The sequence below is a fragment of the Urocampus carinirostris genome, chromosome 14, assembly GCF_059441175.1.
Source record: "Urocampus carinirostris isolate Australia breed hairy pipefish chromosome 14, RoL_Ucar_1.0, whole genome shotgun sequence".
Lineage (NCBI taxonomy): Eukaryota > Metazoa > Chordata > Actinopteri > Syngnathiformes > Syngnathidae > Urocampus > Urocampus carinirostris.
In genome coordinates, this window is record NC_142362.1 from 21,732,433 (window position 1) to 21,748,369 (window position 15,937).

Below are 15,937 nucleotides of genomic sequence, written 5' to 3' on the forward strand. Positions count from 1 at the left end.
CAAACGAGTTCGCCGCGGAACCTTCTATCTCGGTATCATTTTTTTCCGTTGCAAACGATGAGAGCGGTTTGATGTAGAAAGGAAGTCCGTCTCATTTTAGAGAACCGGCTTTTTCGGCTCAACTCATAAAAGAGAGCCGGCTCTCAAACGGCTCATTTGCTTTGATGCATTATATTACCAATTATTATGTTGTATAAAGAAGTTAAGAAAAAAAGGAAGTATAAAAGGAGAAAATGAAAAAAGACAGGTTTGTGGTTATCCCTTTAATCAGTATATTACCAACAATAATTTAATGCAGAAAATGAATTCATAATTTGAATAATAAAATGCATTATTCTACTTAATTATATTTGCATGTATTTTTTCCTTCTACAGTGAACCTCCAAGCTAATTCATTTTTTAACTTTTGTTTATAATAAACCTCATTCATGTCGAGCAACTCAGGATCTCACAACAAAATGGTAATTAACAATATATAAGATACAACGAAACACATGTACAATATAACATGTTAAACTACATAAATAAACACGTCGAAAAAAAGATATGGTGTTAGATTATTTTGTATTTTGTAAGGGAAAATACGATGCCTATTTGTCCTTGTTTTGAGGGACATGCAGCGCCTATTCTAGAAATAAAATAAATAACAAACGTTAAATCAAGGTAATTTCCTGGAATTATTATTTGTTTTACCCTATTTAACTTACAGGACAAACATTTAAAAAAGATGACTATTTATGTATGTAAATAAGACACTCCCTTTATTTACTTTGCACAGGTTGCGCGTGCTCGTCTGGGTGCACGCTCCCAGCAGGCAGGACTGTTGGGATTTTCGGGCTAAATATTCAAAATGGCGGACGGAGGAGCAGCGAGTCAAGATGAGAGTTCAGGAGCAGGTAATGATTACAGCATTTTACATATTCATAGTCATATTCAAACGGCCGCCACAATTTACCAGTAACGACTATACACGCGGGAAGCGAACGTCACCCCAACTACAACAATACTCTCCCGGTTCATCTTCCCCTACGCTAGCCAGCTGAAATTTGACATAGCAGGAAACAAGCTATTGGCCGTACGAAGGCAAATTACATGGGGAAACTTGCCTCCCCCTTTGTGTGATTAGACGCTCGTACGGTTCCTCCATATTCATACCTCTGTCGATAAACACGACTTAACATATTTTATTCATAAACACCACTGTGCGTTTGATACGTTTCTGTATTCCATTAACACTCGCGGTTTGGTTGAAATGGCGAACGAGCTAGCGTTAGCCGGGAATGCTAAACGCTGCTAGGCTTTGTGTTGACGGGAAACTGTGTGTGGCGCTTTTTGAACGATCTTTGCATATTCATATTTGAAAGCCAGGCGAGCATTGGGATACGACGCGTACGTTGTGCTGGAATTAAACCACCGGTCATTCTTTTTACGGTGTGCGAATAGTACCGGGCGACTTTCCTTACGCTTGTTTGGGGGGTGTTTTTTTCCTCTTTTGTGTGAATCTACAGTAGCCTGTTGTGTTATTCATGTGGGGCCTGGAAGAGCCGTTGTGCGGTGTTGGATACATCTCATCCCAGCTGGTGCTAAAACAAGCCGAGGAATCGGCTCAGAATACGGCAAACGTTGTTTAAACCCCTCATGTTGTCCCCGGGTCAGAATGATCCTCAATTGTGTTGATAAAACCTAGGAAAAATATATTTTATTTAATGTGTTTTATGATCCGCCTCTTCGTGGTAAAACACTCATTCATTAAAAACAATATTGATTTGGATATTGAGGAAAAAAACACGGACTGTCCATCAGTGTCGGGCGTGCTAATGAAAAAAGTAATTATCTACTGTTACTAGTTCCTCAATTTGAGTAGTTGATTACTTTATTACCAAATATATGACACCCTAAAGGAGCGTGCTACTCTGAAAGTAACTAAGGGTTTGGAAGGGTGCTTGAAATTCTTCAAAATGCTTCAATTTTATTGTTGTAATATCAAGGTTTGATAAGTGCTTACATTTTGGGGGAGGTGCTTGTAAATGCTTGAATTTTGCCATGTTTCACAGCAAGTCTGCTTAAAATGATGTCAAATCACATGTGTAAATTGTAGTTCAAGTTGTGGCTTTGCCAAATACACGAGTCTCTCCCCTGGACTTGGGAAATTGGTTTTTAAACTTCCTAAAAGTGCTTAAATCTGGCCATGAAAAAGATGTACCAATCTTGGTGACTATCTAGTTAGAAAAACCTTGCATTGAAGCGGACATCCTAAAACTGCTTTAAAATAGCCAAATAAAAGAAATTGGGGCAGAACGGTGGTTCAGTGGTCACAGTTCTGAGGTCATGAGATTGAACCTCCTGCGTGGAGTTTGCATGTTCTCCCTGTGCTTGCGTGGGTTTCCTCCCACTTTCCAAAAACATGCATGTCAGGTTAATTGGCTGGTCCAAATTGTCCCTAGGTATGAATGGGCAAGCGAATTTTATGTCCCTGTGTGCCCTGCGACTGGCTGGCAACTAGTTCAGGGTGTCCCCTGCTCACTGGCAGAAGATAGCTGGGATGGGCTCCAGCACCCCTGTGACCCTACTGAGGATAAGCGGTGCAGATAATGGATGGATAAAAGAAATTGAAGAAAATGTAAAACACAACCTGTGGAAGCGGTAAAGCCTTCATATTTCTTTGGCTGTCTTGTGCAATCCGAAGAGCTTGCAAACGAACACTCCGTATCCATTTTGTTTCAGACCACTCTCAGATTTACATCTCCATTTCTAACACAAGTCCAAGGCATTTTCTTTTTTTTCACCAGTTTTGGTGACTTGCAAAGATAATTCTACAAATAAAGACCAAAATCCAGCACACTTTTATTGTCAATTTAGTGCTCACATGAGGGTTTTTTTTAGCTCAGGAGGTAGAGCGCTCGTCTTGGGATCAAGAGATCGCAGGTTCGATTCCCGGCTCCTCCGTGTTATATGTCAAAGTGTCCTTGCGCAAGACACTAAATCCCTAATGCCCCCAATAAGCAGGTTGGCGCCTTGCATGGCTGCACGGCCGCCATTAGTGTGCGAGTGTGTGTCAATGGGTAAGTGTGAAGCACATTGTAAAGCGCTTTGGGAAGACTTCATTGACTTGAAAAGCGCTATATAAATGCAGACCATTTACCATTTGTTGGTGTTCGTGTGTAAGCGACACCCCCTTCACAGAGAGCTGCTTTCCATTCACTAATGGCCACTTACAACCAAATATGCTCATACAACTTACCCCTGATTTCAGTATTTGGTTTTATAGTTTTAAACACGCCTAAGATGTGAGTAAGTTTGGGAGAGCATCTAACTGACAAAAAAAAAATCATTTTCCTCTTATTCTGTGCTTGACACAGCATCACCCTAACTGTAATCAGATGTACTTTGAAGGTACCGTATTTTCAGGACTATAAGTCACATTTTTTCCGATAATTTGTTTGTTGTGATTAAAAGACCTATAGTCCAGAAAATACGGTATATAACCTGCTGGTGAAAACTGATCTTTGAAGTGACAGTTGAAGATAAGAGTACATAGTCAAATCAAGTCATTTTTATTTGTATAGCCCTTAATCACAAATAGTCTCTAAGGGCTTCAGTACATAGTGACTAATGATTAGCCATTTGTAAGTAGCGAAGTAACGTAATTTCAGTTACAATATTTTACTAATAACACCTTATATTACTCGTTACTAAGAAAATAAATTGCATTCGTAATGCGTTAGTACCAACACTAATTATGATACAATCGCGCACTTTTTAAAATACTTGTAGGTGGAGGAATTTGTATTTATTTGACATAGCATGGGGCTCACCAAGAGGGAGCTGACATGTTTGTCGGCAATCTTGCTGCTAAGGTTACCGTCAAAAACCAAAAACTTTGTGACGTAATTTTTTTTTTTTTTTTTCCGCATGCATTTTTGGTTGCACGATACAATACAGAGACATCTAGTAGTCAAATATTACTCTCTGTCCCTTAAACTTTAAACGTCATGACTTCTCCTAGATTGGTCCCAAACGGTAGAAAAATATGATTTTGTTTTATTCCCATTTCCATGATAGCTGTATAAAAAAGTAAAAAAAAATGTCCCTAATATAAATGGTAAATGGTCTGCATTTATATGGCGCTTTTCAAGACAATCAAGACCTCCTAAAGCGCTTTACAATGTGCTTCACACTTAACCATTGACACACCAATAGCGGCCATGCAAGCCGCTGACCTGCTTAGGACAACATAAGAGTTAAATGAAAACTTAGCTGTGTGTTTAAAGGAGTAGATACATTTTTTTCCTTTTTTTTTTTCCTGTGATAAATGTTTGCACACATTTTGTAGCTTGTGTTTTAGGAGTTTTTAAAATGAGTTGCATTTCTTTTTTTGCCTGCACTTTTGTCTCATTGGACAGGTAAAAAACACCGTACCTGTAATCCCCCCACACCACCCACACTTTCTTTAGCCCTCTCCCCACCCCGGGGCAATCATGAGGCCCACATCCTGCAAAGGAACAATAATAACAGGCAGTCAGGGCATTCTTAACTGTTGACTGGGCAAGACACAGCTTGATGGCAGTGTTTCCTGCTGCTTTTTTAAAAGGGGTGAAAATCTGTTTATTTTACACGTTGAGACCAGTGATGTGCGGTGAGGCACAGTCAGATTTACAAATCAATAAAGCTTTATCTCATTCATCATTTGATTGGCAGAGCAAGTAAGATATATACAAACTGTAGAATATATATTTTTTATTTTCCCACCATAGGACATTCGCCTAATAAGCAAAAGGTCCCCGATTCGAGACCAGGTGGAAACATTTGTTGGCCTGAGAGGTATTGGTGCCAGCAGGCTTTATTTGCCCATGGCATACCACAGAAAATGGTGCCCCTGTGACCCTAACCAACCAACCGTAACTTGTAAACTAAGTTTATGCACTGCTCCTTCTTAATGACAGAGCAAGAAAACAATAATAATAACTGAAACATCGGGAAAAAAAGTTTATATTCTTACTTTTAACTTTTAAATTAAGTGTATGCTTCTTTTGAAAACATAACATCAATGGATGGGTTTTCCTCTTGTAAAAAAACGAGAAAATACTTACTAGATAGCTTGATTTCCCGTCAGTGATTCTATTGTTTGGGTCTGTCGTGTGTGCCAGATCAAAATCCTTGGTCTCATAATTGCCCTCATCTATTGCAGCCTGGTCATCCTGGAAGGGGGAACTTTTCCTTGCCCGCTTGTCTGTTTCAGATCAGGGGATTGTGTAATTGTGGTCCGTACAGTCCTTTGAGACATTTTGTGAATAAGGGCTGTACAAATAAATGTGACTGGACCCTCTGCCATAGAGCAAAATAATTGCTTGTCTCACTTTTGCTGACGCTCGGCACAGGAATACTTTACATACTGTTTCTTTTGAATAAAAGCACCAATAGGTAGTCCTTCATTATGAAAACAATTCTCTGCAACGAGAAAAAAAATTCTGGATGGATTGACTTTTTATTAGCTTGCCAATACTATCACTAATGACACCAGCTCAGTAGCCTAGATGGTAAGGCGCCCGCTTTGAGACTGGGAGGTCGGTGGTTCGCGCCCCGGCCGAGTCATTCCTAAGACTTAAAAAGTGGTCGGCGGCGCCCTCTGTTGGCTGCGGCTGCATCGGCTCGCTACAACGGGTCAGGTGCAATCGACATTTCGTTCTGTGTACATTGTTACACAGAATGACAATTCAAGGAAATTATTATTATTATTATTATTAATTGTGTTGGTTGCGGTTGTGCGTCTCATCAGAATCCCTTTTTCTCACTATCGCCCCCTGCCTTACTCCGCTGCTGACACTCAGCATAGTAATACGTTACATACGAATTGTATTAATAATATTCATAATAACTTACCTCACTGGTTTGTTTGCCTAATTCAAAACATGGTGATAAATAATGAAAGCTTTCAAAATGTATATTTTTCAGTTACAGTGGAACCTCGATTCTCGACCATAATCCGTTCCAGAACCCTGTTCGAAAACCGATTTGGTCGATCACCGAAAATCGTTTTTCCCATTAATAGTAATGTAAAATCGTTTTAATCCGTTCCAACACCCTGACTGTTTAACCAGAACGTAAACATGAAGGTAACCCAGGCTAATCGTACGTTCGCGTTAGCGTAGTCTTCCGTACGAAAGATTACGCTAACATGAACGTGTAAAAATAAAAAAAGGATTATAAATAGGATTTCTTACCTTTGTGGTGGACGGTGGGGAGAGAAAAGTCCTCAAAAGTTTTTCAACCTCTTCCAAAACTTGCGGCAGTTGCTTGCTTATGGCGCTAACTTCCTTAGCCGCATCACTCGATTTCACAGCCTCATTATTCTTTACTATCGTACTGATAGTAGATTTAGCCATGCTGTATTAGATAGCAAGATCAAAAATTAGTACACCTCTTTCATATTTAGCTATTATGTCTTTCTTAAAGGCAATAGTTGGATGAACAACTTGTCTTTTTTCACTTGTCCTGCTTGCACCGACCTTCTTCGGAGGCATAATTAGGGGCTAAAACGCCCGTACGCTGCTCAGCATCGCACCCTAGTGACCGAACAGCGAAGCAAGAATTTCTCTAAATTTTTGGTCAAACACCGATTTGTCCGAACTGAGAGGCGTTCGAAAACCGAGGTTCCACTGTATTAAATTTGTAAATTATCTAAATGAGAAAATATTGATAAGATGAATCAAATAACAAAATAATCATTAACATATTTAGGTTTTGCTATTTTGGTTGTATTATGCAATTATTGGAAAATTAATTTAGATTAAATCTTGCCCACACATACAGTTATAAGGCCTTTTTATTTATTTTCTTTTAATACTGTGTGTGCTTCAAGTATAGCAATGCCAATTTTGCAGTGAAATCAACAGTTGTTGAATATAACCAAAAAGTATGCTTTAAATCCACGCTAGGGCATGTGCAAGAAACATTTTGTTCATGTTAGTTACTGTTGCATACATTTTTTTTTTATGGCATGGGAGGACTGCTGGTAATAACATTCTCCACCCATTGCACATGCATGTTTGTGTGTGCGCAGAGCGCGGTAACAATATGCAGTGACTTTGCAAGTCAAATTGGGATATTGAAAGGAGTTTTTGTATTCTCCTGTTTTACTGAATTTTGTTATGTAAATATGGCTTGCATCAATCACTTAAAAGTTATTAGAGTGATCTAACAAGTAAGTATTTATAAAGTAGCTTAATAGTTTTGATTTGTTACACAACATCAATTTGTTTTACCTTCTCAGCTAAAAGCTTTTGTGCTTCTGAATATCCTTTTGAGTTCAACTGGATGCCTCTTGGCGTGTTCCATTTATAATTGGCTGAATGTGCATGGCCAAAAGTTAATATTACTTAGACAGTTGGTACCGTTCAAAAAAAGAACATTAGTGTAATTGGATAACACGCATATAGCAAATTATTCTATTTGACACAAGTGAAATGATACAAACACACAATTATTACCATCACAGTTGCGGTACGTTGTAGTGAGTAAGTGGTACTTTTACTTTCCATTGCGCACAACAGCAAGGCTACAAAATAATTGTCTCAGGTGCTTGATTCCATTTATATGGAAATAGTAGAGAGCTTACTTGGATTAAACAAGATTGTGTTTTTTTCTTATTTTGTGAAACCACTCAATGACGTCAATGATTGATCTTGTAAATGTTGCCATCGTAGGCACTGATCATGTACGTAATGCCAGTCATCACAATCAAGCCACCTGATCTGCATGATATATTTTACATAGAGACACTGCATATATCACATTTTATTTCTACAGGGGGGAAAAATCAGAAGTTTGAAAATATGGAAATGAAGACAAATTGTTCTAGAAGTAAATTTCAATAGATTGTCAGCCCTAGAAACCAAGCAACCCTAAAAAGCGACTTATTAAACTCCTGAATATTTACGTCAGATGGGAACTCATTTGCATCATCTCCCTCCCCATTTAATCAGTTATACCGCTCACCCTGATTCCTGCCTTGTAGTTGCGTCATGAATATTCATTGATGTAAACAAGGGCGTTATGAATAATGCATCATCAGTGGCTGTAATGAATTCAGAACATGCCTTTCCCGAAGGTACAGAGAAAACTCCAGTCGCGCACACTTTTTAGCCACAGAGGTCGAAAATTGTAACAAATCACAATTGAGTGTACGTGAAATCAACAGATAACTCTTTGCGATAATAGATCTCATTTAGGCCCGAAAGCTACAAGCTATTCCTTTCCACTGCTGTTTACTTGCTATAAGTAATGTTTAGAATTTTGAATCCATGTTTTGAGTACGAAGTAGCCTGGCCATTGGGCCGCTCATTCTCATTTCCTTTTCCATAATGGTAATTACATTACATTTTTGCCTATTTATTCTGACCGTCCCTGGACTGCCATGTCTAATCCTATTGCATTCAATGTTTCACCAAGCTGATATCGATGACAATAAAGACAATTCTATTCTATTGTCTTATAATGCATACCCTTTCATTTTTGTGTATCCTTGTTGACTTGGAGCAGCATCAGTCAGTCACACTACACATTCAGATAGCCCATTCACATCGAAGTATGATTTTTTTCTTCAATATATTGAGTTACTATGACGAAATCATTAAATGCGCCATCCTGATTGAAAGGCCCCAGTAGGGCTGTCACGATTAGGAATTTCTGGAAATGATAATCTGTTACACAGAAAATCACGGTAGACAAAAATGGATTGTCTACCCCTCCTTTCAGAAAGTGACTCTGTCTGAACCTGACCCGGAAAGTGAAGAAAGGGAACCTTTTAATGGAGATTTAGCGAAGCTGTTCTCATCAGAAACAGAGGATGAGGCTTTTGATGTTATGGATTAACTGTTAAAAAATGTCAATGCCAAACTGTTTTGAACCTGCTTTTATTTTTAGTTTTGTTTGTCAATGTGTTTTACTTTGTAATCCATGCTCAAACAAACCACAGCGAAACTCAGGTTTACTTCTGTTGTAGTTTTAAATTCGCACACATGTATGCTTGCTTGTGTTGTTGTAACGCGTACCCAAGCACAGGGTTCCTGCCCCCTATCGTGGAGTGCGGCTTGTCTATGTGTTATATACGTAAATGGAGCGTGCGCTATTTTAGACTGTCTTGTTTGTATGTCGTAACTTGGGTGTAAACATCATGTATATCCAATTGACAAGTTGTAACCCCTGGATTGTTTGCCATTCATCATTAGCCGACTAGCTCTGCGAATTGTACTGGGCTGGGCGCCTGGACTCAGATGCTGCTTGAGATTGGTTGTGTTTGCTCCCTTGGCCAGCACCCTCTTGAGACAAAGTTGGCAGACCACTTCTTGGGTATTTTGGGGCTTACCACAGTTGCTCGGTGTGTACCCCAAATGTGTTCAAAATACTGTAGTGGTGCATAGTTTTGAAACCAAAAACTGACCTGCTATAATGACTACACACAGAGAGCCAGTCTTGTGTAGTTCTGCATCTGCGCTGCTTCACGTTGATGCCAATTCCTCGACATTTCAGTCAAGGGGTGGTCCCAAACAGGAGTGGAGAGAAAAGGACGGTAAATGCGAATGGGAAAATTATTCGCGATTAGACGAATGTCATATTTGCGAAAGCCCTAGCTTAAATTGACACAATTAACTACCACAAGCTTCTGAGTATTTTTTTAGTCAGTTTACTGCTTCAACATACACACATTTCACTTATTTTGTGTGTATAATGATGACGACGGGCACCTGAGGAAAAAGTGGGTGAACTAATTAGGTTTGGTCTCTGTCTTGTGTCGAATCTCTCTGCGAAATTTTGAACCACTTAGAGCCTGTGTCACATAACTACGCTAATAAGAGCCATTTTAAAAATCTTTTTGCTAGGCTCTTGCCTCCTTCTGTCGCTACCTCTCTCACACGAAATCATGTAAAGAAAAATATCTTCCAAATTGAAACACTGTACAGCTAGCATTTACTTTTTTTTTACTCATTTTACAGCACCTCTGCCTAAATAAGTTTTATTGTTGCTTTATTATTTTTAACTGTAAACAACACCAGAAAGAGCTGAGAGTTGGAGAGTTAGACATTGACAAAATTCTTTCTTCATCATTTTTGCAATGTACTTCTACAATTTTTTTGTGTTTACCTTTTCCATACACCTTATTTATTACTTTTACAACTCATAGCCCTCCCTCTTCTCGGCTATTACCTTACTTGATTTCCACTTATTCTGTAATCAATGTTTACCATCTTCTCCCATCTTCTTTAAGTTCCTGTATATTGCTATTCAGTTTTTTTACTCCCCAATCACCCCTTTAACACAATTCCAAGTTCCACCTAGACTTGAATAAGAAATTGATCTTTTCACGCAACCACCTGTTTGGGTGTCTTGCAACTGCATTTTTAAAGTTTAACAATAAACATCCTTTTAGGATTATAAGGCACACCCCCCCAAAAATACTCTCTTGTCAAATATTTTCCATGCATACGGTGCACTAGACTATAAGGCGCTACAGTAGAAACGTCACCAAAACAGTCAGACTGGTCGGTTAAAATGTTTTAACCCCTTAACGGTCTGGCGGGTCGTCGGACTATTGAGAAGCAGATACGTGTGTCCGACGCGTACAGACATGCTGTCTGTACGATGTGACCAGTCACAGAAATACGTCATGCCACATATTATTGAAAAGTTTAAACTCTTGGGATTGAAGATGTGTTGATCATTTAGAAATGTACTCATGACAGAAGTGTCACGATCAATCTGAAAGTAGATACCCCAAAATATTAAAGACTGAGTAGTTCACCAAAGACCTTGTCTTGAAGCCATCACGTTCGATGATAATACGCAACCATGGTCCCCTTATATCCGTGAGTGTAGTGAATTCAACTGTTAAAATATTTGCGTACTCCAAAACACTCAATAATGCCGACAAATAAAACAAAATCAGCCAAATAGCACCTCTGCATTGATGGACGTTGCCTGATGCTATCTGACGGTTTAGCCCTTAAAAATATTTCATTTAGGCCGTAGACCAACATAACTTGTGATTCAGATGTTTTTCGGCCAATTGCAGGCTTTGTTTTACCCCGCTTTAGCCTATACGAGCCGGTAAATGCTAAAAAGGACCCGCCTCCTTTACCTTCAAATAACGTGAGCTAATAACTACAGATTTAAATGATTGACACATTGGTTGGAAAAGCATGCACCGCACGCTACTTTTACAGGGGAGAAATCGCATCGGTTGCTGCTAAACGTAGTTGCGAGACTTAATACTGATGCATATATAAGGCGCACAGTATTATAAGGCGCATGCTCAGCTTTTGAAAAAATTGAAGACTTTAAGGTACGCCTTGAGTGCAGAAAATACGGTGCGTCAAAGGTAATGCTCGACAGCCCACAGCATTTTTGAAGTAAAAACTAAACACGCCAAATAATTTTGGGAATGGTGAAATGGAATGCAAACATGAGTTGTGTTAATTTAAGAGCGCCTACTGTCGTAGGCTTGAAAAATTCCTTTTTTATATTGACCATTATTTGTGCTGGAAATTATTTATATACCACAAATAACATACATTTTCAAAGTATGTGTTCTTTGTAAATCAAATGAATGCCACTGAAATTTCGCTGAAATTTTTTAGGTTTTTTATTTGTACGAAGTTCATTATTATCTGAGTGAGTACTTATTGTTATAACATTTTCCATCCATCCATTATCTACACTGCTTATCCTTGGCAGGGTCGCGGGGGTTATAACATTTTAAAATTTGTATTTCATTGGTACTGTTGGGTTTCTTTACCTAGAATGCAATAGTGTTTAGGTTTTTAGACAAATTAAGTTGGGGGACTTAAAGTTGATTAAAGAACACAGTTTAATTTAGCTCCTCCTTTTGAGGACTCACATTCCAATCTAGTGGTTGGGCTCCACTGGATACAAGTGCACTCTGCACACATCAACACACTCTTCACCCACTGAATAAAAACAATGACTAAAACAAATTTAAAGTGCTGTCAAAATAAAACTAGGGAAATGTAAAAGCTTATCTAAAAATGGTAACCCCCTACCCTCCTGCCATTTTCATACTGAGGAATGCTTAAATAATAGCATGGTTGTGTTGCAATAATGTGAAGTTATTTCTTTCCAATTGACTGAGTACCCTCTTGCAGCCATCCTAATAACCCTCCTTCCCTGGGGTCCACGTATTCTGAGAATTCTGAGTTGCCACGCACCCTCTAATACAGCCTGTCGACAGAACCTTGCATTGCTGTCTGGATAGCCTTTTGCCTTTACTGTCTCTTTCCTAATTAATTTTTAGAAATGCTCTCCAGTTTCTTCTCCTCTTCACTGTCCTCCTAATTTCGTGCTTTTTTTTCCTATCGTCCTCCAAAAGACATCAAATTAATATGCTAATGAGCTGATAAATATTTATAGGGGGCCTTTGAATTATGCAGGAAGCTTTCATTTCGTCCCGGTGTGCAATGCGTCACTCGTAGGACTTCAAAGTCTTGCATCGCTAACGAGGCGGCTCAAGATTTGCATACGGCTTTAATCAGCTGAATACTGATAATGCTTCATTATAAAGATGGGAGAAGTGGGTTGGGGTGGAGTGCGGCAGTTGCACTTGTCATTTGTTTCATTCCAGCAAAAGAAGGAAAACTTTTCTCTCACAAATACACGCAAAGCACACATTCATTCATTCATTATCTGCACCACCCATCCTCAGTAGGGTCGCGGGGGCGCCGGAGCCCATCCCAGCTATCTTTGGGCAGTGGGCAGGGGATATCCCAGACCGGTTGCCAGCCCATCACAGGGCACATAGGGACAGACAACTCACTCGCCCATTCACACCTTGGTACAATTTGGACCCTCCAATTAATCTGACTTGCATGTTTTTGGAATGTGGGAGGAAACCCACGCAAGCACGGGTAGAACATGCAAACTCCACACGAGAAGGTTCGATCTCATGACCTCAGAACTGTGCTGCACACACGCTAACCACTGCGCCGCCGACATCGCACACAGTTGCTGTATATTCATTCAGAACAACTTTGCCTTGCGGGAATAAATCCCAAGAGAATTGATGAGCAGCGCACGCTACTCCAAACTGAAAACTTCTAAGAAAAACAGCCTTTTGTGAAAGGATGTATTTCAAACAGAACTTTCTCTTCGGTGCTATTTTTTGCATTTCTGACACCTTCAATATCCATACCATGGGTTAAGGGCAAGCCATATACGGCGCTTTTCATGAGTTTGTATGGCATGCGAGCCAGATATGGCTCTTTTTATGATAACGTATGGCTCGCGAGCCAGATACGGCTCTCTAAAAAAAAAAAGAAGGTTGCTGATATTTTTGAGGTTTTTCATTCGTACAAACTTCATTTTTATCTGAGGAAGTACTTTTTTCATATAGGTCAACCCTTGTAACTCCCTGCAAGACATTATGTTGACATTGAACGATGCTCCTGCATGGTAGATTGTAACGTAACACTGCTGAGTCAGCAAAACAAAAAATGCCAAGTTCGCTTATTCCAGTTTTCACATCTGGAGTAACCTACGTATGGCTCAAGAGCCATATTCGGCTCTAATCATGAGTACAAATGACTTGGAGATAAAATGGAAATTGTGCAATTATTTAATACATTGTTCCATGCAGAGCTGATTGTCGCACATGTGAAGCCAAGCCAAGCCAATTCTGGTGCACCTCAGTATATATTGGACACAATTTTAACTAAGGTTTACAGTCAAAGTGCAGGGTTACTTTAAAAAATATTTTTTTATTGTTACTCACTACTTCTTCCAAAAAGTAACTGAGTTAGTAACTGAACTACTCTGTAGTAAATGTTACTAGTTACCAGGGAAAGCAACTATTTCTGTTACTTTTAAAATAAGTTGTTGTATGTCAAAGACTTTGACATTTTCTGAGCCGTATTCAAGTCATTTGAATAGACAAGGACAGGTACTTGTGTTATAGAACCTTGTAATGTTTATTGCACCTCACCAGCAACAGATTTATCCTACACTTGAAGTCCAATAAAAATAAACGGTAAATAATATAAAGTGAGTCTACTTAATTAAACCTAACTCTCACAACATATTACAACTGGTCAATTAGACATGCTATTTTTCTTTACAACAAAAGTCAACTGTAAAACAATATGAAGTTTCACTCTATAGAATAAATCACAATTTCTAGTCAGACAACTGCTGAAGTAGACATATGCTACTGTTAGTATTTTTACACAAGAGTAACATGCATGTTTTTCGAATGTGGGAGAAAACCGCAGTGCCCGGAGGAAACCCACGGAAGCACGGGGAGAACATGCAAACTCCTCACAGGAGGTTCGATCTCATTATCTCAGAACTGTGGCGCACACGCGCTAACCACTGCTCCGCCGTGCTGCCCGTTAAAAACATGTTTTTCGCAAAAGGGCAAAGAGGACACGGTCTTGATGTTTGTGTTGCAGTTTCCTTCATTATAAGGCTTATACAAGGGCTTTAATTTTATTGGCTTCAGACATCTTTTACCATTTTTTAAAATTGTCCTATATGGCTCTGTCTTTGGGATGCAACCTAAAAATAAATGCAGTTTTAATAACTTGCACACAATAGCGATAAAGTATAATTTTTAGTAAAGTGGATTGCGTCCTTAATACAGTTGTGCAATAGACCGGAGTGATTATTTTTAAAATTATGATTCGACTTTTATTAAGTACATTGATATAATAATAATAATAATAATAATTTCCTTTGTATTGTCATTCTTTGTAACAATGTACACAGAACGAAATGTCGATACACCTGACCCGTTGTAGCGGGTCGATGCAGCCGCAGCCAGAGGGCGCCGCCATTATACCAATTAGGTATGTCTCGGTCGAGGCGCGAACCAGCGACCTCCCAGTCTCAAAGCGGGCACACTACCATCTAGGCATTATTTGCTTAGCAAATACTTGAGCCTATAAATTGGGTTTGTTTTTTTGGTTTCAATGTATAACAGCGTATTTAATAAATTAATAAAGGTTTTGACTATTGCGGGACCGTTTCGTAATGCATCCCCTGTGAAAAACGAGTGATTACTGTACTCTTTGGGGGTTGAGGCAGGCGCAAGCTGAGAGGTAGATTCGGGGGTTTGTGAAGAGAGATCCCGAAGAGAGGGAGACTATGAGACACAGCGATAGAGAAAAAGGGTAATGAGGGAAAGACAGAGAGGGAGCAAGAGAGGCAGAGCCATGCAAAAGAAGATTGAGGGTGTGAGTGCTGTTGGCTTAAACCTTGCTGGAGTGCCAGTCTGCGTAGTCAAGTGTTGCATAGTAAAGCTGAACTACTCTAGCTGCTGACTTCCACTTGCAACCTAAAAGAAGGGACATTGTGAGGAGCATCCCATTGGACCCCCACTGTTGGTGGGGTTAGCCCAACCAAGATCATTTTTCCCGAGATAACCTCTGCAAGCATGCTTGAAACCACAGGTGGAGCTTGTGTTGGTGAGTTAATGGGCTGTGATCAGTGTTTTTTTTTTTGGGGGGGGAGACTTTAAAAGCACTGACTTGACCGTTTTTAAGTACTTGAAAATAATAATTCCTTTTCTGTTGTAAACGGTTTTTTGAATGCTTTGGTCTGCATTTCTTTTATCGTGAACATCATACCCAGATCAAATTTATTCAAAGTACTAAGAGTATAACAGAATATTTTTAAACTGGATAATCAGACTGTGTTTTTTTTTCTTTCTTTTGTAGATATTAAAGTAAATAATCATTCAGAAACTACTAAATGTGCAATGGAAAGTGGTGACAGGAACACTGGTAAGTGACCTCTCCATCGTCATGATTTTGTTTTTTAAAAAGGCATACATACTTTTGACGGTTATCTAACTCGATATCAAATTCTGTTCTTTAATCTTTTAATTTCATTTTCTCTGCTGCTAATGAAACTCATGGGTTTTATCATGTAT

The 15,937-nt window shown here is 39.2% G+C and overlaps 2 protein-coding genes across 2 annotated transcripts in view; one reads left to right on the forward strand and one right to left on the reverse strand.

The window, feature by feature from the left end:
* LOC148352954 (coxsackievirus and adenovirus receptor homolog) overlaps positions 1-15,405 on the reverse strand; it is a 32,836-nt gene extending 17,431 nt beyond the window's left edge. Inside the window, exon 1 of the mRNA XM_088352946.1 lies at positions 15,261-15,405. The gene's annotated coding sequence lies outside the window, so the exon portion shown is untranslated. The remainder of the gene's footprint in view (positions 1-15,260) is intronic.
* Positions 804-15,937, forward strand: part of pou2f1b (POU class 2 homeobox 1b) — a 39,005-nt gene continuing 23,871 nt past the window's right edge. Inside the window, exons 1-2 of the mRNA XM_088352949.1 lie at positions 804-896; positions 15,723-15,788. Coding sequence (XP_088209075.1) covers positions 851-896; positions 15,723-15,788 — 112 coding nt within the window. The 5' untranslated portion in view covers positions 804-850. The remainder of the gene's footprint in view (positions 897-15,722; positions 15,789-15,937) is intronic.